The 25,971-nt window shown below is 39.6% G+C and overlaps 1 protein-coding gene and 1 long non-coding RNA gene across 51 annotated transcripts in view; both read right to left on the bottom strand.

Annotated features, from left to right (window-relative positions):
- EPB41 (erythrocyte membrane protein band 4.1) overlaps nucleotides 1-25,971 on the bottom strand; it is a 156,516-nt gene that overhangs the window by 78,266 nt on the left and 52,279 nt on the right. For 49 of the 50 annotated variants that reach the window (XM_075060930.1, XM_075060905.1, XM_075060913.1 and 46 more), the window contains one exon: nucleotides 1,294-1,768. In XM_075060930.1, coding sequence (XP_074917031.1) covers nucleotides 1,294-1,761 — 468 coding nt within the window. In that variant the 5' untranslated portion in view covers nucleotides 1,762-1,768. Of the gene's footprint in view, nucleotides 1-1,293; nucleotides 1,769-25,971 lie in introns of those variants that run through there. The other variant, XM_075060946.1, reaches the window with a different exon arrangement.
- On the bottom strand, nucleotides 10,746-20,201 carry LOC142045936 (uncharacterized). The gene is made up of 2 exons (XR_012654862.1): nucleotides 14,721-20,201; nucleotides 10,746-14,663 (listed from the first exon to the last, which is right to left on the bottom strand). It is a non-coding gene; the product is annotated as an uncharacterized LOC142045936 (long non-coding RNA).

Here is a 25,971-nt window from a genome sequence, read left to right as displayed (position 1 = left end):
GGAAACACTGTGCAACTTTAAACGAGCATGTTCTCTAATTCATCAGCAACATAATGAAACAATGTTAACTGGGACGACATTAAGTGAGAAGTTACTGTAGCTATAAGCTTCCTATTTACACCACTGACAAGCAGCACTAGTCTGTCCACTAGATCACACTGCCTCCAGCACACGGAGCTGGGAACTAAGGGACCTGGATTCTATTCCCAGCTCTATACACACTTGCTTGGGCAAGATACCCAGGCTAAATTATTCACAAACAGCCATCAACTTTAGGTGTCCAGCTCAAAACAACCTGGACCTGACTCTTTCAAATGCTGAGCAGCCACCATGCCAGCTGAACTCGAGTTGCAGATACTTAGCACTTCTGGTAGCAAAGAAAAAGAAAGAAGCCTATTGTATTTCAAGTCCAGTAGCCAAGAGGTGATGTACCTAAAACCACAGGCCACTTTTGAACATCTGGCTATTAACATTTGGTGCCTCAGTTTCCCCATCAGTAAAACGGTGATAATACCTACCTTTTAAAGCTCCGAGGTCTACGCATTTAAGGGTAGGATTTTTAAGGCACCTAAGGGAACCACAAAATGACTAGTAATTAGTTGGACACAAAGTCCATAGGCTCTCTTTAAATCTCCAGTATATATACTCTAAGTAATTAATATAAGTATGTGTGAGGCCACAGAAAAAACAGGGCCTAACACACTGGTGGGAGAAGATTGTAAGCTGACCTGAGGTCCATGAGGTTCTGAACTGTCACTTGTGTTGCTCGGACTTGCCTGTTTGCTTTCTGCTGAACACAGCTGTAAATTCCATGATGTGTTTTCTACTGACTTTTCTTCTACCCATAGTGTAAATATGAGAATATTTAAAAATGAGTATTAAAAGTAACTTTCATAGGATGTAATCTGAGTTCTCATCCCAACTGACAAACTTCCTTTCCTCAGAGCAATATTTTCTGTAAATGTTTTAGGAGCTTTTCTTAGTGTTTATATAATGCTTTGAAGATTAAGCATATTATGATTACAACAGTAGGAATAAGTATTACACAGCAGATCACACTGCAGAATAAAAAAACCTAAGAGCAGGAAGTGTCAAATGTAGCATAATGTCTGTCAAATACTAGAAGTTCCAAAAAGGTTTTTTTTTCAGAATTTTGTGGCTTCTCGTTTGATCAAATCTAACATAGAAGGATTACAAACCTCTACTACTTACTTAACCTGACAAATAATCCTGACTACATGAGCTAGCTGATTAGGAAGCCAAAGAGAATCCAAATCCACTTTGTTTGTATACCTGTGTTTCTGCGCTGCTTAGTGAATGAAGATCTAAAGATGGATCAGTCCTGAGTTCAGGTTCAGGAGCTGCTATTGGGGCCTTCAGTAGGATTTCTTCATCGGGACTGGATCCTAGATCTGTTTCTTTCTGACCTCCTTCACCTCTCTCTTGTGGAGTCTCCACTTCTTTTCCCTCTTCAGAAACTTGAGACTTGGGCCTTTTGAGAAATGATGAAAAAAGGCGTGACAGTCCCCGACTCTCAGAAGTGCAGCGTTCTTTGTTCTTGCTCTGCTCTTCGTGTGTGGGGGTATCACCATTGGATGCCTTCTGTTTCTGTCTTGTTTGATTATGCCCCTCAGATGCCTGTTGGGAAGCCTCACCCAAAGAAGCCTCTTGCTTCTGTGTTTCAGCAGCTACCTCCTCCTCTTTTTGCTGCTGCTGCTTAGGATTCTCGGCCTCAGCCACCAGACTCTTCTCTGTTGTCATGATGAAACTGTAACAGATTTTAAAAAGTAAACAATAATATTTCTTCAGTGTTTACACATGCATTTAGCCATTGTAAATCAAACAGCAAGCACTCCAAGCACCACTCTCTGGTCTGTGGCCTATTGAGCTTTATATACAAGGCAATCTTAATCACTGACAAATCACACTCGTACGTAAAACTAGACTTGACTTAGTATTGTTTTTTCAAAAAAAGAGAGACTTTTTCATCCATGTCTACTCACACACCTTTTACAGTGAGGATTACACTAATAAATGTGTTTCAGATACATGAACGATTCTGCTTAACTCTGGTAGTGCAAGAGTCATTTCCTTAGTACTTCCTTTCCTCAGCTCTTAGAATGCATCACCGTTAAAATTGCAGCCGTCTTGCCTAATCAAAATAGTCAATGAGAGATATTTCTAGTGTGACAACTGCAGAAGACAAACAAAGGCAAATGAGGTTTGTAGAAATAAAAGTGCACTTCTCTTGGCATTTCTTGCTTTACACTTCTTTCGAGTCTTCTTTTTCACCCTGAAGTAAAACTTTGTCCCTGTGCTGTTTTGTGGGAAGGCGGTAGGGGGAAACAGACATGTAACTAAACAAGCCTCTTAGTAACATCCTATACAAAAATCCTGTGGCAGCCGTATCTCGCTTCCTGAGATACACAACTGAAAAAAATGGTGTAAACAGGAAGTTTCAGAAGAAAAACCTTCCAAAGATACACCACCTACAGGCAACAACACTCTTCAAAAGATCAAAAGTTTTACAACAAACAACAAATTTCAGGTCCTACCAAAAATAAGGGTCCCTGTAACAGACTAAGAATCTAAATATTAAATTTAAAACACAAGAAAATAATCCCCTTCATTTCCTCTACCAACCTAGACTGATTACTGCATTATTATACAGAAGTACTCAGAAAGGTGCTTATTGAGGCCAAGTTTAAAATGTACCTATTTCAACTAAATAACTTTGCCTTTAAGCAATCTGGTTTTAGTAAACTAAGCTGCTGAAACCTAAGGAATTTGACATTTAGAAACTGATACTTGCACTGCATGGGCAAAAAAAGTCTCAAATTTAAACTGCAGAGGCTCTCTCAAATGCATTTATCCTGCTAACGGACAGCAGGTTTTTTTGAAGTCCATTTTACTAATCTGATGCCATGTTTACTTCAACTTCAGCCTGGCTGTTGACACAAAGAGATGGAAATCACATGAAGAGCGTATCTATTTAAAGTATAAAGAGGACCTGAAATAATCATGCTTTGGAGAGGATAGAACTAATCTTTGAGAGTTACATCACATGCATCTGTGGTAACAAATTACCATTGCTTACATGGGGCAAACATGTCTGTTTCAATCCCTTCTAGCCCAAACCTTAAGTTCTCATTTAGAATTAAGAAACATTCAAGACACCACCCATTCAGGCATTACCACATTTAACATTCAAAACTTTACCCAAATTTAAAAAAAATGCAAATGTTCATTTTCCCACAGTAATTGAAATGCTTCAGATTAAAAATAAATAAATAAAAATTGTTTGAAGTTTTCAACCACAGACACAAACACCACTGATACTGATTGTCCTAAAAATATTGCAACTCTGTACATCTACTGTTCCAAACAGTGAGATAGCATAGTGCCCATTTTAAAATTTCTTTCAAATAGGTCACCATTATTTCATGTATGTTGTGGGTTCTTTTTCTCTGAGAACATATTGCTCATGAAAGGTGCCCTGGATGGAAAAGTCCTCTACTACAAGCAAACAGGTACAAGCAGCAATTCAAGTTTTCCCTCATCATCCCTCCAACACAAGATATTTCACCCCTGACCTGAAGGGACGATCTCTGGGGAACTGGATGAAGGAGTGAAGTTCCACAGTCCTTGTCCTTTTAGCTGAGGCTGCAAATCAAGTGGTCACTGATACTGGAGGATTCTGCTATGTCAACATCTGTGTAGTAACAGCTGTACTGAGACTCTCCAAAATCCCCACTGAACTTATTTTACATTGAACAGTGAGCTACCATCCCATGAAAAAAAAAAAAACTCTATTGCTGTTCACATGAGATGAATTTGAACCAACAATCCATAGTAAGTGACAGGCTCCATATCCTATTGCAATCCCCTGAGTCAGGTGTTCTCAAACATTTTCATGAAGTGGATCATAGTCTAATAGTGTCTTGTGGATACCTATCCTTACCACTGATGGACCATCTCCTGCTCCACCAGTGATCTAATACCACCATCACGGATTACAGCAATCTCTCATGTGGGAAAGTGAAGTATTTAATGTATTTGAGCTTCCTTTAATGTGATTCAGTAGCTGGAAACAAGGAGAGCCAGCAACACAGGAGCAGCCACCGGCCACCAGAAAATGCTTGCTTGAGGGGAAAAAAACAGTTTGGGAATGGCTGCCCTGAGCCATCTAGTCCATTCAATGGAGATTTGCTTTGCTTTGCAGCAGGCTCCAGGAATTAAAACAGTTTTCCCCACTCACCCATAAGTCTACATCAAGGGAGTGCCCCCAACAAACAGCAGACTAGACAAAATTTAACCTTCACCATCATTTCAGGCTGGTTTTAAAAATCTTCACAAGATTAGATTTCAAGAAGTCTGAATCCTTAAATAGTTGCCTCTCTCTCCTTTCCACCCCACTCTCTTAAAATCTCCCACCACTCATTACCTACATTGAAGCTTAATGCTGTATTTAAATTTTCCTTATTCCATAATTTAGTCTTCTTAACTAGGCATTTAAAACATAAAATCAATGCTAAGCACAGCCAAAGAGAAAACCTCATGTGTGCACAATACCATCTCCTGTGCAAGTTTTGAAAAGCCCCCTTAAATATGTTCAAAAGAAGGAATGTTAAACAGAAGAATGAGGTAAGGACAGCAGAACTAGAGATTTGTGATGACCTGGTTCGTACCCCGTGCCATCCTGGAACAGCATGATAAGCATGTCCCCTTCATACTTTCATATTTAATGTTTGTTTCAAATAACTTAGGAATTCCCATCTGCACTGTTCTCCTTGTTCTCTCGAGCCAGCAGGGTAAATACAGCATAAGACTGTTTCTCAAAAAAGAAAAGTGTGGTTAAACTATGGAAAGTGAAAATGACATTGGAGTTCCAATTTATTGACTCAAATGTCTTCGAGCATAGGTCAGATTTCTTCAATTTACAAAGAGGAGGATAATGTTTAACTTTTCAATAATCAGCCCTGCAAAAAGCCTGGAATCTGACAGTCAACTGTAGGTTATTCCAACATCAGCAATAAATATTTTGCAGCTATAACCTACTGTTATTTCCTTTCAGAGGTTAAGGGTGTGCTAGTGGGACCTAACTGTGTCCCTGTGAAATGTTACCACACTTGCTGTCAGTGGAGGCACAGTGGTATGAGACACAGGACATTGTCTGTTAGCTAGCTCCCCTGGCTCTAGCATTTGGAACTCATTTGCTCACCTTATCCTATGAAACACTTCTCTTAGCTTCCAGGGTGCACTGCAAAGCCCATTTTCTCTTCTCTCACCTGTAAGGTGATTTTGTATGGCTCCCCAGAGACACGCGAGTGGGAATTCCAGGATGAGGTTCATTTGTAATATTTATGTTGTTGCTAAGTTATCTGATCTTAGGGTAATTTACAGGTCTGTTGAATTAATGTGTTTTTAAAAGATTGTTACAGGTCCAGACAGAACACAATGGACCCTCTTCAAGAAGTAAAAATCCAAGAAAGTTAGACCCAGATGGCACAACCTACTTGCATGAGGGTATGTGAAGTGTGGTATTGAATAATGTAGATCAGAGGACAAATTTTAATGTAACTCATATACATGCTTAGCAGGATTTTTTTTTTTTTTTTAAATAGATCTAGTATTCTGTAGCTTGATAGAGGATTTGGTAGGGAAAAATGGACAATGAAACCTCACCAGCAGCAACATAAAACTGGCAATACTTGTCTTCATCAGCTACTCCTACTCTCTTGCTGGGGGAAGCTGCAAAAATTACACATCAATGTGTTTAAATCTGCAGGCCCTATGTGCAGAAAAATAAGCAAGACATGATGTATGAGAGAGGGGAAAAAGCCAACACACATGGGGCCTAAGATACCCACACTGTACTCTTGAACCCCGACCGAGTCACATCTCTATTCCTCTACAATTTTTGGAATGATACTGACTAGAACAACAGTTGTCTTCCAAATTTTTCAAGTTTTGTCATATTAAATTAATACAAAATTCCACCCACAAATGCACACTTTAAGCAACACTAACAGAGGTGGAGAAAAATCAAAGTTAATGTTGTTAGCCCAACTTTAACAGCTACAAAACTAGGTATGACAGGAGTTGCCAGGCAAGAACTAGTGCTGAACCAATTCAGTGTTGCCCAAAACCATGGACAAAAAACACACACTTCCACCAATGGCCAACTCACTGGGTACATGCCTGAAGAGCTGGTGTTTAATTGCACTGCTGACACTCCTATATAATACAGAATGAGTAAACGGCACAGAAGAATCCATATTCAGTAGAGAAGGGGTTAATTATGAGTCATGTTTTGTTCTGGCTGCCAAAAAAATGTGCTTTGCAGCTACTTCCTATTGAGTTCATTTAGAAAAAATAAATGGGCAAGAATCACTATCAAAACATCATCTATTCAAAATTCCCTCCTATCTCAAAGTAAATGCAAGGCTCTGGAAGTGAAGAATAGAGATGGTAGGCCTGTAAGAGAAACTTTTGTTATTAAGTGAAGTAAACAGGATAACTCCTCAATAATAGACACTTCCTCTCTGAGAAAACTAATATTAAAGTCTCTGGACCCAGAACAACGAAGTCTGTTTACTTGGGCGATTTCATTAGTTGTGTAGTTGCAGACTATGTTTTTTTCCAACACTGAAAGGTGGGTCTTGTTTTAGATGAGCAAATGTCTCCAAGTCTTTCCTTTGTCCCCCCAGGAATTACATCATATCTCTTCTTTTCTCAGGGACAGCCCAGTGATCTGATCCAAATGGACTTCACAAACCTAGGTATGTGGAGATAGGCACGTACATGCACTGCCTCTTCCTGTCCTTCCCAATAAAGATTTAAGAGAGACAGTTAGCCACCACCACCAATTCACTAAGTGCAGTCAAATACAATATGTTGTTACAAGATCCCTGATGCGCTCATTGTCTGTCGCTCTGCTTGGACTCACTGATTATATTCTCTCTCTGAAGTTTTACATTCAGAATTCATTTTTATGGTTTTAGCTGAAAGCAGAAGAACACAAGGCCCTGTACTGTAAGATGGAACAAAATTAAAACTGAACATATATTATTTAAAATACATGCCTTAAACTTTCATTATAAGGAGGCATTTCTAAGTAGCATTTTGTTTTCCAGTGGAACCTTCATAGCACAGCTCACAGAAAGAGCAACGGTTTTGTTTTTTATACACAGCTATTTTGTTAAACCCTTAGGGAAGACACTATTAGTAAGATACTCCCATACTTCCCCGATTTGGAAATTTATATATTTAAAAAAAAAAAAAAAGACATTTTGAAATGCAGACAAAGCTTTCATTCATATCTCCTTCACCCCCAAACAGTCTCTCTCAGATCCTGCAGATCATTTAGATGTTGTCATCTTATTATTCATAACTTCTGGGACACAAAGACACCTGCTGTATAGGCTTATGGCTTATGCAGTTCTGGAGATGAGAGTTTCTTTTAACAATTCAATTTTAGAAGTTCTATTCTATTTTATTCAAGGTGTTATCCCCTTCTTATAACCATAACATTAGAGCACCTTCCAGTAGTGCATTAAGCAACATGATAAATGTCTGGGACATGTGGTTAGCATCTTCTTTCATCCTCTCTCCAGGGGAAAAGTGTGTGTACAGTGTAGCATTTTGTTTTGGTAGGCTGATTGGTTGTTTAGATTATTGATTAAAAGGTATGCTGCTGTGTGTTTGTTAGAAGTTACAATCAACAAAGCATGCCTTCCAGTTGGAATGGAAGGCATAAGATTAGTTATGGTCCTTAGTTCCTGTAGGGGTCTGTTCCACAGCCTCAGATCAGTCCTCCAGAAAGCTCTGTCTCTGGCACAGACAAGCTTTACCCTTATAGACTCAGACTCTAGGACTGTAAGGGACCTCAAGAGGTCATCGAGTCCAGTCCCCTGCCCTCATGGCAGGACCAAATACTGTCTAGACCATCCCGGATAGACATTTATCTAACCTAATCTTAAATATCTCCAGAGATGGAGATTCCACAACCTCCCGAGGCAATTTATTCCAGTCTTTAACTACCTTGACAGCTAAGGAACTTTTTCCTAATGTCCAACCTAATCTCCTTGCTGAGTTTAAAGCATTGCTTCTTGTTCTTCATTTAGAGGCAGTGAGCTTGTTTCTCCTCCTCTGATGATACCCTTTTAGATACCTGAAACTGCTATCATGTCCCCTCTCAGTCTTCTCTTTCCAAACTAAACAAACCAATTCTTTCAGCCTTCCTTCACAGGTCATGTTCTCAAGACCTTTAATCATTCCTTGTTGCTTTCTCTGGACCCTCTCCAATTTCTCCACATCTTTCTTGAAATGCGATGCCCAGACACTGACACAATACTCCATTTGAGGCCTAACCAGCGCAGAGTAGAGCGGAAAATGACTTCTCAATGTCTTGTTTACACACACCTGTTAATGGCATCCCAGAATCACTTTGCTTTTTTTGCAACAGTATCACAGTTTGACTCATTTAGCTTGTGTCCACTATGACCCTAGACCCTCTTTCTGCCATACTCCTTCTAGACAGTCTCTTCCCATTCTGTATGTGTGAAACTGATTGTTCCTTCCTAAGTGGAGCACCTTGCATTTGTCTTTATTCAACTTCATCCGGTTTACCTAGACCATTTCTCAGTTTGTCCAGATCATTTGAATTTTGAGCCCTGTCCTCAAAAGCAGTTGCAATCCCTCCCAGTTTGGTATCGTCTGCAAACTTAATAAGCGTACTTTCTATGCCAACATCTAAGTCGTTGATGAAGATATTGAAACAGAGCCGGTCCCAAAACAGACCCTACGGAACCCCACTGTTATACCTTTCCGCAGGATTGGGAGCCATTAATAACTACTCCTTGAGTACGGTTATCCAGCCAATTATGTACCCACCTTATAGTGGCCCCATCTAAATTGTATTGCCCAGTTTATCGATAAGGATATCATGCGAGACGTATCAAATGCCCTTACTAAAGTCTAGGTGTACACATCAAGCCGCTTCTCCTTATCCACAAGACTCATTATCCTATCAAAGAAGCTATCAGATTGGTTTGACATGATTTGTTCTTTACAAATCCATGTGGCTATTCCTATCACCTTACACCTTCCAACTGTTTGCGGATGATTTCTTACAGTAGAAAGTTTAATTGTGACTGAGGAGCAGAGTTGAGCACAGTGGTCAGCATCCCAAAGCTTATCTTATATATATGCTGGACCCAGGACATTGAGCACCTTGAAAATAAGGACCAACACTTTGAACTTGCCTCTGTAGTCTATGAGAGGTCAGCACAGAGAGCAGAGAACAGGTTTAATGTGCTCATGATAGCCTGAGGAGCCATGCAGCATTCTGTAGAAGACAGAATTTCACAGGACTGATGATTTCAGGCCCAGGTTCACACAAAGTCAGTATTATGCCAATGACAAATATTTCAGAAACTACAATGAAGTGTTTAATATAAGAGAAAACAGAAATGCAAAACTGAGCTTGAAATACTCTAAATCCTAAAAAAGACTGCTGTTAGCAATCCAATGAATCCCCACCGCCCTCTACAGAAATTACATCCTTACCTTCAAACTACCAGTCCACTTGTTACCTCCCCTGAAACTCAAACCATGCCCTAATTGTTCACATGGAGGGCATCCTCCTCTGATCCGTGGGGCTAATATAATATAGTTACATCTTTCTAGACATCCTTTTTTCAGCAAGGGAGAGAGTCTGGTTTTTATAATAACAAACTAAAAAAAAAAATTAAAATTAAAATTGAGTAAGTAATTGGAAGATTTTCCATTCTATTTTCTGTTTCAAACATTCATGGTTTGAATAAACTAATTGGCTATTCCATTTTATTGGTTCTAAAAGTAAGAAGTTAGTGCTGTTCTAAATACACTGGGTGTTCTAGATTTCAGCATCAGTTCTGCCCTCATTTACATAAGTGCTACTTCAATAACTAAAATATGGTTATTATGCATTATTTACGCTGTAAACTTTTCAAGGTAGTAAATTTTCAGGTTTCTAACACCATCTGAATTATTTTAGAATTAACTTTTCAACAATGATCAATTTAATTCTATGCATCAAGAAACTCCAATAAATATCTGACAAAAGAGAAATGATTTCACTTACAAGCTGCACACAAGTAGGAAAAGGGAATTGTCAGTGAAGGACGCTAGCGCAAACACCCAATTCAAATAGCAGATCAGACAGGACTTTGGATTCTGGAGTCTTGCCGACTTCCACTTCTTCCAACATACCTACACTCAATTGTGTTAATTCAGAATGTATCTAACTGGAAAATCTGTAAGGACTGAACTGATTCTGTTGGCTCTCTTGGTTCCAGAGAGTCTAGATATTTCAAGTCTTACACTGAAAACACTAAGTTATCACTGTATATTTGTCTTCAAAAGGTCTTGACTAGCATAAGTGATTAAAATGTATTAAAGTATAATAAAGATGTCACACCAAAAGCAAATATAGCTGCGCTCATTCATCCCAATGGCTCAGAGAAAGACTAGTAGGGGGATATATAGCTAGCACAGTGGGTCTTAACACTGTTAAAGTGCTTGCTTCACTCTCCCTTAATCAATGCTTACTCAGAAGCAAGCACGTTTATTATTCGAACAAGGTTAAGTCACTAACTTATCGCCTTCAACACAAAAAGCAAATCCCCTGATCATTTCAGCAAAGTTATGAAAAATACCATTTAAACTTCAAGGCTTTGTTCTTTTAAAAGAAAACAGTTGGGTTTTGTTTTTAGCTTTTTTTTTTTTTTTTTTAGTTAAGAAGCCTTAAATTCTTATAATATGTAGCAGTATTTAATGGTGCAGTGGATCCTAATGCCTAAATACACAATAAAAAGTTTATTTTATGAAGTCATACACATTACAATGTGCTGCTGTTAATCTAGTTACCTAATAAACCAACCTATGGCTTTACTGAAAGACAAAATACAACATGAACGCTGCTGCTGCAATAAAAAGCGACAAAGAAGGGAGATTTCAACTGAAGGACACAAATTTTAAATATTGTCCATTTTAAAGAGCAAATTAAAGGTAGTTTCAGGTACTATGCTGCATCCGAGTCCCTCCTGTCAATTTTACAATTACATTTTCCTGTTTCTCTTAGTAAAATAATTCTCTCCCTCCCCATATCCTGGTCTTGTGAAAGGTCCACTCAAATCATTATGGAAAAATGACTACATGAAAAGTATTGTCAAGTGCATAAAGTAAACGAACTGAAAAAGAACTATCTCCAAAGCGTCTTCCACTTATAGCAATCTTTGGTATTTGTTGTAATAATAGATAAATTTTCAGAAGAGACTTACTGAAGTGTTACTGAAGATTAGCAATCAAACAAGTATCCTCCAGGTAAATTTATCAAAAGGTTCTTACAAGAGTTAAGAAAAGACAACAAATTTGTTGAACAAAAAGTTGAGAGAGAAACCTAATACAAACCTCAATAAAAATGCTAGCAATTCTATTACAATGGAATGCTGGCCGCCGCTTCCCACAGCTCCCATTGGCCAGGAACAGCGAACTGCAGCCACTGGGAGCTGCGGGCGGCCGTGCCTGTGGACAGTCAATGTAAGGAAACTGTCTTGTGGCCCGCCAGCAGATTACCCTGATGGGTTGCAGCTTGCCCACCACTGCTGTAAAGCTTCTGATGACATGAAGAGCACAGTACAGATTTTATATTTATTCAATTTGTCCTTGATAGAAATATCTGATGTAAGTTTTAAATAGAGAACATACGCTAAACCTGCTTAGAGCTCCCCAAATTAGGAAGGTAAATCCTTTGCAAGTTATTTAAAATGGTATTTGGGTCCTTTACAAGCTGTTAGGCTTTGGGTCTTGAACAGACTGACAGTGTCCCTTTAACCAAATGGTGAGGTCCTATTACCAGAAGAAATAAGATACATTCACCAAAACATCTGAAAATTTTGCCTCAGTAACAGAGGAAAAAATAAGTCTCCCAGTATTACAACACAGATGGTACATTGTAGTTGCCTGGATTTAATTCTCACCGGACCGTTCCCAGTAATCTACTGTATGTCAGCAGCACCATACCCCTCCTTCATCCTCCTACCACGGTACAGCTTTTCTGTTTAAATGAGGGCACAAAACAGTAGCTTACCATCTGCTTTCAGCAGATCATTTGTGTCAAACTGAGGACTGGATTTATAAAAGGATCTGACATTAATAGAGGGATAAAATTTATTACAAGTTAATAGTGTGCAACTCAGATAAAGTTCCTCTTTGAAGTGTCCCAGAAAATGCTTTCCCGATAATAGCCTAGATTTAAAAACAAAAGTTTGTGATATGCAGCAGTTTAAAAATTTCGTTAACTGACAAGGACAATAGCCTCAGAAGGTTTACATTTCACTTACATCTGCTCACCAGTAATACAGTTGGAAATGCCTACAAATTCACAATGTGTCAAGGAAACATTCAAAATTGAAATGAGTTAGGCCCAATACGAGGACAAGCAGCTTCCATAAAAACTATTCTTTTAAATTACTTACAGAATGAGTTTACTCAGACCTTACATGATTACTTTTTCCAAGCCCACTAGTAACAGTAGAATCCTAAAGCTTTACAGTCTTTTTAAACATAGCATAGGGACACAGATACAAGTATTTTCTTAACTTCAAATATGCTTAAAAAAAAAAAAAAAAAGTCTTCCCATGCAAGCAGCTGTTTCTTTTTTTTACTACATTACAGAACGTAATCCTTATGGCTAGACTTTTTCTTTATTGTCATTCATTACAGACATCAGAACAAAATTACAAGGTTTATTATAAAGAAATCTGTATGATATAGCTGTTAAAGTTCACTTCTGAATCAATAGCAGCAATGCTACGAAAACAGTAAAAGCAGCAACGGGCACAACTCCATAGCTGGCAACTTGCCTCAAGCCCTGTCTTTATCGACTTTGAAACGATGACCCATCAAACTGTACTGAGGAAGGTAGAAACTGTTAGAAAAGCTGCCACTCCAAAAATATGACTTTAAGGCCACGTCTACACTACAAACTTTGGGTGACAACTTATGTCAGCATGCAGCCTCCGAAGTTAGTACATCACTCTTGTACGTGCATACTTGGCTGCTTGTATGGGTATGGCCTGTGTTTAAGCAAAATGTGGGGCACCCCAGTAGGTAACCCAGGGTGCCACATGCCACAATCTATGCAACGTCTTTTGGGAAATTTTCCACATGTGGCCGGGTAGAAATGAGTAAGCACAGGGATCTGTGGGATCTTGAAGTCAAAGTTCCCAATATGTAACTTTCTCCACTGCATAATGCCATCTATATCCCATATTTTTCACTTTTTTAATCCAACAAACCCACACAGGATTTTCAGTGTCCACTAGTATCTTTAACAGGAGCATAGTGACTGAAGACTTTACTGTTCTCACAAACACTGTAAAAACAGGATGCATGATCCTCTTGTATTTGGAGATCCAGAGAAATACCACAATAATGGATGAGACTATTTCTCTGAGGACAGTTTGCTGAGGGACAAAGTGAAAAACAATTCAAGGCTGTTTGTGGCATTCACAGAGCAGTTGAAGACAGTGGAACCCCACTTCTGGACCAAAGAAAAGATCACTGACTGATGGGATTGTTTTGTAATGCAGGTTTGGTACAATGAGCAGTGGCTGCAGAACTCTCGGATGCGAAAGGCCACATTTCTAGATCTGCAGTCCAAGCTCACCCCTACCTTTCTTTGCAGGGATAGCAGAACGAGAGATCCGTTGACAAGGGAGAAGTGTGTGGTGATCACACTCCAGATGCTTTTAATACCAGATTGCTACCAGTCAATGGATAAGCATTTTGGAGTTGAAAAATCCACAATGGGGGCTGTTGTCACACCAGCATGTAGGTCATTAATCATCTCCTGATACATAGGACTGTGACTCAGCAACATGCAGTTCATAGTGAATGGATCTGCAGCAGGGGAGCAATAGACAGCTAGCATATCCCTAGTTTAGCACCAGTCCACATTGCCACAGAGCACATCAACAGAAAAGGCTATTTTTCTATGGTTATGAAAACACTGATGGATCATCAGGGATGCTTTTACCAATATCAACATGGGCTGGTGAAGGAAAATGCATGATACTTGCATCTTTAAGAACACAGGACTGCCCGGAAAGCTGCATGCCAGGGGCACTCTTTCCAAACCAGATTACCCATTGACAATACTTAAATGCCAACAGTGATTCAAGGGGACTCAGCCTACCCCTTGCTCATAAAGCTATACACTAACCACCTTAACAGCACCAAGGAAAGGTTCAACTACAACTCAGAAGTGCAGAATGACAGCTGAATGTGCTTTTGGTAGACTGAAGGGATGCTGGTGGTATTTATACACTAGACTGGATCTCAATGGGAAAAAGAGCCCAATGGTTATAGCTGCATGATGTGTGCACATAATATTGATGAGGCAAGTCGGGGGGAAAGCTGCCACCAGGGTGAAGGTGGAGCAGCTGCCTGCTGAGTTCAAACAGTGACACACACAGGTCATTATAAGAGCTCAATGTGGAGTTATGCTGTTGACGTGGGCTTTGAAAGAGCACTTTAATGGTCAGCCACAGTATCGTTCTGTGCTAGACTGATCCTGGCTTTGGGTCCTGTTAGGAACCATGTTGTGCTTGCTGTACCTTTATAACTGACTTTGCGTTTTACTGAAGCTATGAATTATGCAATGCTTGCTGTACATTTATGTATAGGACTGGGCATCTCCTTAACCTATCACTTCTGTGGTGCTGTACGTTTACACATACTGGGTGCTTTGAATACCAATAAGCATTCTGCATGGTGGGTTTTGAACTAATAAAATTCTTCATTTTCAAAAAGCAAACATTTATTATGTCAAAAACAGTGCAGAAAAACACTGTGCAAGAGAACAGGCAATGCAACATAAACCAACATAACAAACAGAACTTTAAAATTTGAAAGACAGCAAACATTTCTGTCCATTTCAGTGACAAACATTGTCGCTTCTAGCTGCAAGAATACTAACTGTGGTTCACACAGGTCCGGGTATGTGAAGGTGTGGTTTTCCTTGCTGTCCCATGTCATGGAGCAATGAGGGTAAAGATGAGGCCAATGATGCCATGTGGCATGATGCGGAGTGCAGGGAACTGCTACCATGGAGTTCTCTAAGGACTGCAAAGGGTGGGAAGTCTAGGATTTTTGGACCGATTAAGTCAACCAGGGTCTGCAGTATTTGGGTTTGTTGCCTAAGATGACCCATTATCCTTTGGTGCATCTCCTGCTTTGTTTCCTGCTGAGACTGTCTCCTCTCCAAGCTGTCTGACATACTGGCCCTCCAGGGACTTTGTTCGCAGTCCAGTGCAGCAGTGGCTCTCAGAATCTCATTGCAGAGATCTTCACATACGTCCATGTTTCTATGGCTGGTCCACAGCTGTGCTCACACAGACTTTTCATAGCAGGCCCAGGAGACCCAATTCTTAATGCCTACTCCAAGGAAAAGCATGTCTAGTGCATAGAGACAGGATGATTGGGTGGGTGGTCAATTGTACACAAGGGAGAACTGCTAACTGTGCTCACAAAACTGGACAATCAGAAAAGGGCATTTCAAAAACATGTGGGATGTTTTCGGGGGGCGGGGGGGAAGGACTTTCCAGTCTCTGTGATCCATGGGCAGTGGTGTTTACAATAATTACCAGAGCAATCACTGTCACAGGGCATGGGACATTGTGGGACATCTGCTGGAGGACTACTGGGTCGACAAAGGTCACACAGTTTCGCACTCACTGCATTCATCTCAGTAGATCAACTATGGCTCAACACCATTTGGGGAGGTGGTTTTACTGCATCTCCATAATAGGGCTCTTAAAATCAGCTGGAGACAACTGAGTGTAGACACATGCACAAACAGGTCAACATAACATGTTGACCAGACATTAGTGTTAGCAACCTGCAGATTACAGATAGCAATGATTTTCTGCTCCTTTCACAAGTCTGTGTCAAGTTAAGCACAGCAAGGCAAACGAGTAGGCACAAAAACAAAGAAAACACCAAAATCTTATCAGATAAGAGCAGTTTCAGCAAGGGGCCATGGTAACAGAACAGCATTCCATAGGCCACCACTAGAACCTAATCAACAGAATTTTAGCCTCAGATACATTAGGATGTACAAGGTCTCTTATATTAAACAATGCAAATTTGAATGCAGGTGAAGGCTCATGGGTTAACCATATTGGATGACAACTACAGTGAGTCAAAAACTAAATTTTTCTGATTGGCATTATCCTCAGGTCGGAGTCAATACTGCTTTTACTTTATAAGAGTCATGCGCTTATGTCTTTAACACAATAAACTGCAAATGACAGACATTGACTCAGCAAGTTACATTTAAAACTCTCACTCTATCAGTACTATATAGTTTCTAAAGGAATAGCTTCTTCTGCTCAGAGGAGTATACTTCAACTGAGTGAACTGGAACAGATTTACCATCAACACTTTGCAAAAGGTTTTTTTCCTGTGCACAGATGTGTTTACTCACACTATGCCTCATTTATGCTGGAGGTGTAGCAACAGAGCTTGGTCTCCTTCCTTCACAGTTTTTCAGGCACTTCGTGAAATGGTTTTTGCTTTTGTTATTTTCCCTTCGGTTGTTTCCAAGCCAAGGCTATAATTAGGATCCAAAAGGGACCTACGTACTCTTCTGATAAAGAGCAGCCTGCTAAATAGCATGTGTACACACACACACACACACGTATTATTAGAGGAATGAAAGAAGACGTTTGAGACTAAAAGATTTCAAAGGCTTTAGTTGGCTACTGCTTTTCTGTAACAGATTCCAAATGGCTGCATTAAGCATGTCTGGCCATGGCTAGCTCACGCACCAAACTGATTCTGCCTCTCCTCTATGCACCCATCCCATTATATTTAAATGCTTACAGAAGCAAATGTACGGCAACGAGGTTTGGGTGCACTATGTGGGTTTCGTTATTCAACCCGCTCAGCTTCTCCCCCACCCCAAGACAAATTGCATTAGAGAGATATCAGGTTTGAAATAATTTTTCAAAAACAAATTGCTTATATCAATTGCAAACAATACTCAAAAGGATTAAGACTCTTTAAAAGCAAAAGCAAAAACAAAAATACAAATAAAACGACACAATCCAAAGTTCTGGGTTTATACTACCAAACAACATCTCTCTAAAATGGGAATTGAGCACAACTCTATTTCTTAATAAGTCACACCACAAATCCCTTGCTCACACAAGTACTCCAACTGACTTCAATTAGGGAATAGGGTTTGCAGGATCAGGCCTTAAATCAATTACTAAATATCGCAAAATTACTGTCCACTCAAAAATAAATATATTTATTTCAGCAGATAACTAAAGACTGATGCAGCTCTGAACTGATTCCAAATCTCTTCATTTGGAAAAGTAGTTATGTTTTTTGACTTTCAGTCACCAGCTGGTAAAGAGCGGGGGGGGGGGGGGGGGACGGACACCTCAGAATTCCAGAGACAAGTTTTGTCAGCAAGCTTTCTGTAAGGTAGTCACTTTTTAATACTATTACAAGGAATATCAGTGACCTTAGACTATACAAGACCTAATTGCCAAGATAAGAAAAGATATTCAGTGTAGACCAAAAAGAAACTGAAGGTTCTCCTTCTTTCCATTGTTTGACATTTTAAAAAGAGAGGACAGTTGAGTATAATACATTTTAGTTCTCCCTTGTGCCAGGTTATAACACGACATTCATTCTCAAAGTACTCATATTAAAAGTGACCACCCTATATTGGGCCTGGAAAAGGATCCTACTGAAGACAGTCAACTCCATCTGAAGATGACAAGGACTGCTACATAGCAACTCAACTTCCAACAGTCCAAGAAGAGGACAAAGCACATATCTAATATGGCCATGCAGTAGCAAGTTGCCTAGTGGGAAATTTCAAGTGGTTCAACTTTACAAATCCTTATTAAGGACTCAAAAGAATATGGCGAAATCACTATTATGCTTCACAAAAATAGACATCTACATCTTGGACATCTACACCTACATTTTCTCAAGAGAAAATTCTTTCCCCTTATATTTTCCTTAGACATTTCTCAGATTACTACCACCACTCTGTCTTAATGTTCTGCCACTTTAATTTCCCTTCCCTTCCAATGTTCAGAACCATGTGTGTTACTGCAGTAGCACAGAGAAAACTGAAGCAAAGAAAAACAGTCTGTTCCGAAGAGCAATCATCTTAAAAGGCATGTACTACACACAATGCAGTCAAAACCCTTATCTCCACTTTGTAAGCCATAAAAGTTTCTGTCTTAAAATGTGCTATATGGTGCCTGTACCGTGCCCCATTGCCTAGAGCAGCATTTCTCAAATGCGGTCACCAGGTGCTTTTCTTGAGGCCACAGCCTCCTGGGCTATGATCTGGGGGGAGCGTCCCTGTTGCTCCTGGATGCACCACTTTGGTGTCAGTTTCTGGGGCCGCCAGCAGGGGTTAGACACTGCCCCACTCTGGAGATGCCTGGAGCACAACACTGGAGGAGCTGGCAGCCAGCGAACTCCCCACCTTCCCAGGGGCAGTGGGGCTCAGGCTTTGGGCTTAAGCCTTGAGTCGCCAGGGCAGCAGGCTCTGGCTGCAGGGCTCCAGACTCCAGCCCTAGACTCCGGCTGCATGGCAGCAGGCCCCAAGCTCCATCAGTGCAGCTTCAGCAACCCCAGACTCTGTCCACTGTCTGTAGGGCTTCAGGTTCCAGCCCCCGCACTGCCTCCCCCGATCACCCCTATGGCCCCTGACCTCTGCTGCCTCCTCCAACCTCCATCCAAGGTTTAATTTGTTCCCAAGCTTGCCAGGGCTGAGCCAATCTGCTGTGAAAAGTGATACTTGTATGTTTGTTAATATTTTTCAAAACAGATTTACTTACTAGCTAGCAATAAATAAATTACAAGGATTTGTACATCTATATGTGCAAATTTACTTGCTTTTCCTAAAGCTAATTAAGTATTTTAGGAAAAAGAGTGAGAGCAGCCACAAGCAAGAGTTGATGCCCGCACTCCGAGGCCACTGAATAATTTGTCCTGAAAACCCCTGGTCTAGAGATCAGAAAAATGGAAGCTACCTTTGATGAGCCCCTACAGTACTAGCACAGCAATGAATCCACTTCTGATGTTTCTCTTACTTTAGTTGCAAAGGGGACTATAAAACTAAAGACAGTTAAGTAAGACAGATCAGAAAGAAGAAGAAGAAAAGTCTGCAGTATATGCGCAATAGCTACTACAGTACCTAGAGGATGTGCGATCTAAACATCTGTATACTACTGAAGTGGTCTAGCAAACTGAGAAAGTACCAAAGAAATCTAGTTTGGCACTGAATAAGAATTCCTCCTTTCCACCAAGAAGAGGGAAAGGTTGGAATGAAACCACTCCAAAAAACAACAATTTGAGCAGGATGTGGAAGTCAGTTTGCAGGGGACTCCAAATTAGGATAAAATGAAAATGATTAAGTGAAGACAGTCTTCTTTGTTAAATAGCCAATTATACAAAATTAATGTTAATTAAGTCCTGCTCTTCCCTATGAACCTTTTCAGTTTTTCTACAGCACCCATCACCACAGAAACATATGAAAGAGCCACTACTGTATGAAAAAGTACCATCACCTGCTTCACCAATTAAGGGACATTTTTTGCATCAGGCAGTGAAACAAGGCAGCTTCCCTTTTTAATCTTTATGAACAGGGATATGTGGTGGAGTTTTCATTCCTTAATTATATCAACAAGCAGATGATGGAATACATTCGTAAACTCATTTGATTCAAAGCCATCTTGAGAGAAAAACTGCTGTTCACTTCCCAGAGATCAGTATTTCCATATGACCAGTCACTGATCTTCTACAATAGTAGAAGTGACAGAACCTTCATGAGCCAGCTTTGCACCAAGCACTTAAATCGATGTAGTAAGACAAGCCTTCACACTACCACCATTTATGCAGTTCTTACTTGTGTCTCACTTGTGGCATGACTTTTTCCAAGAGGACTAGTTAACTAAAACAACAGGGAAAGTACTAATTCAGTCTGCATGTGTTTTCACTGTTTAAACACAATTACCAGCTGTGGAGGAAATTACAGTTTTAGGGATTTCACTGCTTTTTTTTAAAAAAGCAATTTCCCCAAAGTATATTCTTCAGGTTCCTACAAGCAGTAGGGAGCAGAGATTACTTTTTATCTGGCCCCATTTTTGGTTGCCTCATTTTAGTAATGCACTTCTTGCTTGGAGATGGCTCTTGCCTCTTCATTTGAATAGCTCAGCTATCAGGAGTCCTTTTGATCCCCTGGGAGAACAAATACATGGCAAGCACTTTATTAACCCCAAGTCTGCTCCTGAACCAAATAATTATGCTGACATCTTCCCCCTGTCTGTGGAGCCATTATAATATTACTGGGAGGGGGTATTTCCATTCACTGTTGCCTTTGACCCACTATATCCAACTCCTACCCTAATATGGTAATAGATCATTAGGTCACCACAGCTGAGTTCCAGTATGAAGTCTGTAATGTCAGTGACAAGACTAGGTATGCAGGACTTGCATAGACAACATATGGTCCAACCTTTTCAATGCTGTCGGCCAGATGCTAGTTTTGGGGCATCTCCATGGGCCACATTCAGAAATAGAATTCCGGATTCTAGAATCAGATCATTTTATGGATTTAGCCATTAAGACATAAATGGGCTTAAGAAGAAATAATATCAAATTAAATTGAGAACAACTCACCTCTTAGTAAGATCCCCTTAGTAAGATTTTCCTAGTACTAGAGTCCAAATGTGGACATCAGTCTTCATAGAGGCAAGTCAGAAATAGTAGCCAAGAGTGCTGTTCTCCAGTTTGTTGTGATATTTTGACTTCATGTGTTTTATAACTGAAAACTTTCAAAATCGGCAACGAACTTGGCTAAGATATCTAACATAAATTTCCAAGAAGCTGCAAAAGAACATCAGCCATCTCAGTTGCAATTTCCTTGCATGATGGAAAATGGCTGATATTCTTCTGAAGGGGCGTGTTGAAGAGTCCAGGTTTTCTGCGGAATGCGTTGACATGAACCATAAGAGTAGAAATATTCTGATCTTTACCTTGCAGCTAGAGGCTGAGTACACTGAGATAAGTGGTTATATCTGTTAGGAAGGCCAGTGAGAGAGAAGTGCTTGATCATCCACCTGCTCTTGAAACTGAGTGATGTTGCTTATTTTCTCTTCTTTGAGAAATGCAGGGCTCTCCCTTCTAAGTGAAAAAAAGCATAAAAGGCACTCATCCACACTCAGCCACCAAACTTGTAAATGGAGGGGCAAATCCCCATATTCTGCATTCAGCTCCTCAGGAAGCCGACAGATTTTCTGCGCCTCTGTGCTGTTTCCTCCATAGGTGATGCTGACCACTTAGTTTGAAATGTTCTATTCTCTACATCTACTTTTCTTTTCTCACTGCAGCCATTGCAATTACTTGCACCCTTGCACTGTGATTATTGTTGCAGCACCTTTAAACATGTTAAGTTTCAAATCCACAAAGCACATACCACAACACACAGATATGCTCATGGCAGAAATTCGAAAGCAGCTACTTCCTGACTCAAGGAGGAGACTCTGGTAGAAGCCTTACAGCCACCACAAGGAGCGCATGCAACTGAAAATTATTCATGGGGGACAGACAAAATCATTCTACAGACTGGATCTGGCTCTCGGACCACCACTTGGACCAAAGTCTCCAAGGTCCTAGAAATGCCTCTCACCTTTGGAGTTCTGCGTTTAAATTCTCACTTATTATCACAAACAAAAAGATTTCTATAGTCTCATTCAGGTTCTTAACTTACTTCATCTCCCCACTTCAGAAAGCCACCCCACAATTTAAAATTATTTCTATTGAAATCAGACCCACAATCATGGTGCTGCAGCTAATAGAAGCTAAGCGGAAGAAGCATGTACAAATCTTACCTCCACTATGCTTTATTTCTTTTAAGAAAAAGTCAGGAGAAGTAAGTTACATGCTGATGGGTGTGCGTATTTAATACTTGTCTTTATGAAAGAGAATGAAAAAAGTTTAACTCTTTTCTGGACCAACTTCAATCACAGCCATCTTCAGAATGGCTGGTCACTTGAACTTACATTTTGTTTGTCTGAGACATTTTCTGCTATTTCTACCTCTATAACACTCAATATTAGTATCAAATCTGTCTGTACTTAACCAATGGAACTGACCTTCAAGACTGAATTGAGAAACTAGATCAGGACAAAAGCCACTGGGTAATTGACATCACTACATAAGATTAATGTTGCCCTATTTATGCCATTTTTGATTTAATGACTTAACAAAAGGCAGAGGTCTCAGTTTGAAATTGTTAATATGTAATATTCAATAGACAAAAAAATCCTTTGTTTCAACAACATTCATTAAATGAAACTAGCATGGATGGAACACCATCAGACAGAGGAAATGCAAGCCAAAAACCCCCAAAATTAAGATATTACGGCCAACAGGCCTTGTATTTGTGAATGAATGTGTTCCAGGGACCGGGTCACTAGAACTTCTAATGTATTCCAAGTCACAGTATTAATATAATGCCTTTCATCTCGATTGTAAACTGTTCTACAGGCTATATATACACATATACATATATATATACATATATATATACATATATATATATATACATATATATATACACATATATATATAGACACATACACACACACACACAGTCATGTATAAATTATATCTTTATGCTCAACTTGCACTTGTCCATTAGTCTAGGCCTCCCTCCTTTACAACCACAGCTGCTCTGCTCTTACTTTTGTATAATTGAACAGAGGAAACAAAGGGAGAGGCAATGCATTTTGTATATTTTCCCTCCCACTGTCCAAGACCTTTCCTTCCAGACAAGACATAGCTGCAGATCCCCAGTCCCCACCCGCAGCCCTATTAAGCTTCTGTTTCATTTTGTATTAAAATACTGAACTGGGAAAAGCTTAACATCCCCAACTCAACTGCATTAAAGAGAAACAGGTTACCATTATCAGACATTTCTAATCAGATCACAGGAAGTGTGCTGGGGAAACCTGGGGCAGGGCTTTGAAGTTTTACATCAGTTTTCCCTACTCCTGCATCTGAGTGATAGCCCTGGGTTCTCTCAGCACTCCACCCACAATATCACCAGTGTGCAATTTCAGTTTGTATTAAACCCAGCTGGGAAAACTAAGCGGCTCACAAGTTTGTTTTTTTTTACTACTACACAAAACTGAAGAGCTATGCAGGACACACTAACGAAACCTGCAGTCATACTAAGGAGAGAACAAAGAAGGGCAAATAAAGAAAAGGAGGGAAAACATTTTTAGAAGAGCAATTTAAACTAAGTTTTCACATCTACAAAAACTAAGTATTAACATACAAAAATAAATGTATTTTTAAAAGTACAAATACATGTTATAAAATTAGTGACTTTTTATATTAGTAAAAGAGACACAATATATGTTATTTGATCAAAAATAGGTATTTTTAAAGGATGTACAAATAGCTGTGTGCTCTCTGGTAGCTTAACTTTAGTAACTGCACAGCCCTAGTTTTGTAACCATAGTCCTCTCCTGTTTGTTCCTCATTTTTTCATCTCTTATATTTAGGCCCCAGTCATGCAAAATGATCTACTAATTTGGATCTTTGTACCAACTGAAGCCTCATTTAAGTTAACAGTATTCCATACAATTGGAAGATGAGGGCTGTGAATACAAGCTCTTTGGGACAGAGAATGTCTCATTTCCTTATCAGGCACCTAACACTTTCAGGTGCTATACAAATAAAAGTACATTTTGAATGACATAGCAACATATTTTTATGATAAGACCAGAACATATCTGATTAGTATCACCACTTTGGCCTCAAACCCACCATTTGTTCTGTTCAGTTTACATAACCTAGAAAAAAATCTCAATATCAAGAACTCTATTGAGTTTTGCAGCTAAATTATGCTTCTCTTTAATCCAGGAGTGCCCTGCATGTCACAGCCTTAATACCAGACAAATGACCTATTATTTTCAATGTGTTGCTGACAACAGAACTAACAAAACAATGTTGCTGAAATCCACATTCATGGAGCACAAGAGAATAAAATACCACACAAATCCTCTTTTCTGCAAGCTCTGTTGATATCATTGTTAAGGCTACAACCACAGCGAGAAGCCCCCTCGACTGTATCCACAGTGAAAAAAATGGAGAGAGGGCAAAAAGCAGCTGCGATCTCACCAACTCCTGGTCAGACAGATGGCTTATGCAAAACCAGCTTTCTGTCCTATAATGAAAACATTCTTAAAATCCACCTCCTCTGGATTTCCTCAGGGGCAAATTGAAACAATTTCCTTTTGTAAACTATTACAAGAGCTTAAGTAAATGGTCACAAGTATTTCTGGCCAGTAGCTCAGTATTATAGGATGAAACACACAGAATAATTCACATAAATTGTGTCTGATTGGAAGTGCACCTGGCTTATAAGGCATTCCTTTGAAAATGTGGGCAAGACCGTGAAGCCAGCAAGAGGGCATTTATCCGATTAAAAATACTACCCTCATTCACGTGTGTTTACTGTAAATCAAATCTTAAAATATAAAGTACAAAAAGGATGTTCTACTAGCTGTGTAAGCCCTAGATCTAGTGGCTGATGTCAGATTTTAAAAAGCATCCTGCAAAACAAGACAGACGAGTCCAAGAGTGGAGCTAACACCACACGTCCCCCCCCAACAAAAAATTAAATTAAATTAAATTTAAAAAAAAGAGCCTCTACCACCTGATCTGAAACTGACTGGCTACATTTATTTAGCAGGCCGCAGTTGAAGTCTGAGTCTCCCAACTGGAGATTTAAACAAAAACACACCCACCAAACACACAGGCAGAACCTGACCTAAAGCTCATTTAAGTTGTCGATCAAAAGATTTCCATTGACTTCAGTAGGTTTGGGATCAGTTCTTCAATTCCTTGGGGCCCAAATTTGCTCAGACTTGAGTGCCCAATTCCCACTTGCTTCAATGAGGTTTTGGGGCAATCTGAAATTCACAGAAGGGACTCGGCACTACCTCAGAACTATGACCTTCAATTACAACCTCTTTAGGACATGGAACATACATTACTCTAACAGATATCATGTAAATCCACAGTTATAAGTGGCTAATAATTCATGATTCATTCCAGATGAAATGCAGGAGCAATTCAATATCTAACACACAGGGACAGAGTTGGTCTCTTTTATAACCTTTGCGAGCCTATGATTTACAAATACTTGAAAATAATCTCCCTCAGAACTAGATGTGTGCCATGTTTATTAATCACCTCTACTGTGGTTGCAGTTCCCACACTGACAAGCAAATGTTGCAGGGTTAAGCTGCTTAAACAATTCATGGCTATTGTGTGAGAGTGACAAGAAGCAACACTGTAGCACACCCCTCAGCAACTTATGAAATCTTAATGCAAATGCCTGTAACTTCAACTATTAATGCCAATTTATTCTGCAATTCCTGTTCCTCACATGCAATGAGCACTCAAAAGCCACAAACATGCTTCAGATTGCTTAAAGTGTATAATGGATTAGTGTTTTGCACTCCGTTTTATTTGCCTAATTTATACTGAGTGCTTCAATTAATACTTTGATGACATGAAGTATCAACTGGTCAGAGAGTTACAATCCAAATCAAAAGGTTGTCCCATATTAAATGCACACAGGAGTTTACGTATAACATAAAACATTAGACTCACCCATTACAATATAGAACCATTTCACCTTCAAAGCACTTCAAAACATTAACTGATTCATTTTCACCACACCTGTCAGGTAGGTGAGTATTTATAAACCTCATTTTACATATAGAGAAATTGAGGTGAAGAGGTAAGCCATTTGCCCAAGGCCATGAAGAATCAGTACAAGAATCACAACAGAAACTCCAGAGATTAACG

Source organism: Chelonoidis abingdonii, chromosome 25 (genome assembly GCF_003597395.2).
Source record: "Chelonoidis abingdonii isolate Lonesome George chromosome 25, CheloAbing_2.0, whole genome shotgun sequence".
NCBI lineage: Eukaryota > Metazoa > Chordata > Testudines > Testudinidae > Chelonoidis > Chelonoidis abingdonii.
Note: the sequence above shows the minus strand (reverse complement) of the source record. Positions and strands in the feature narration are given on the sequence as shown.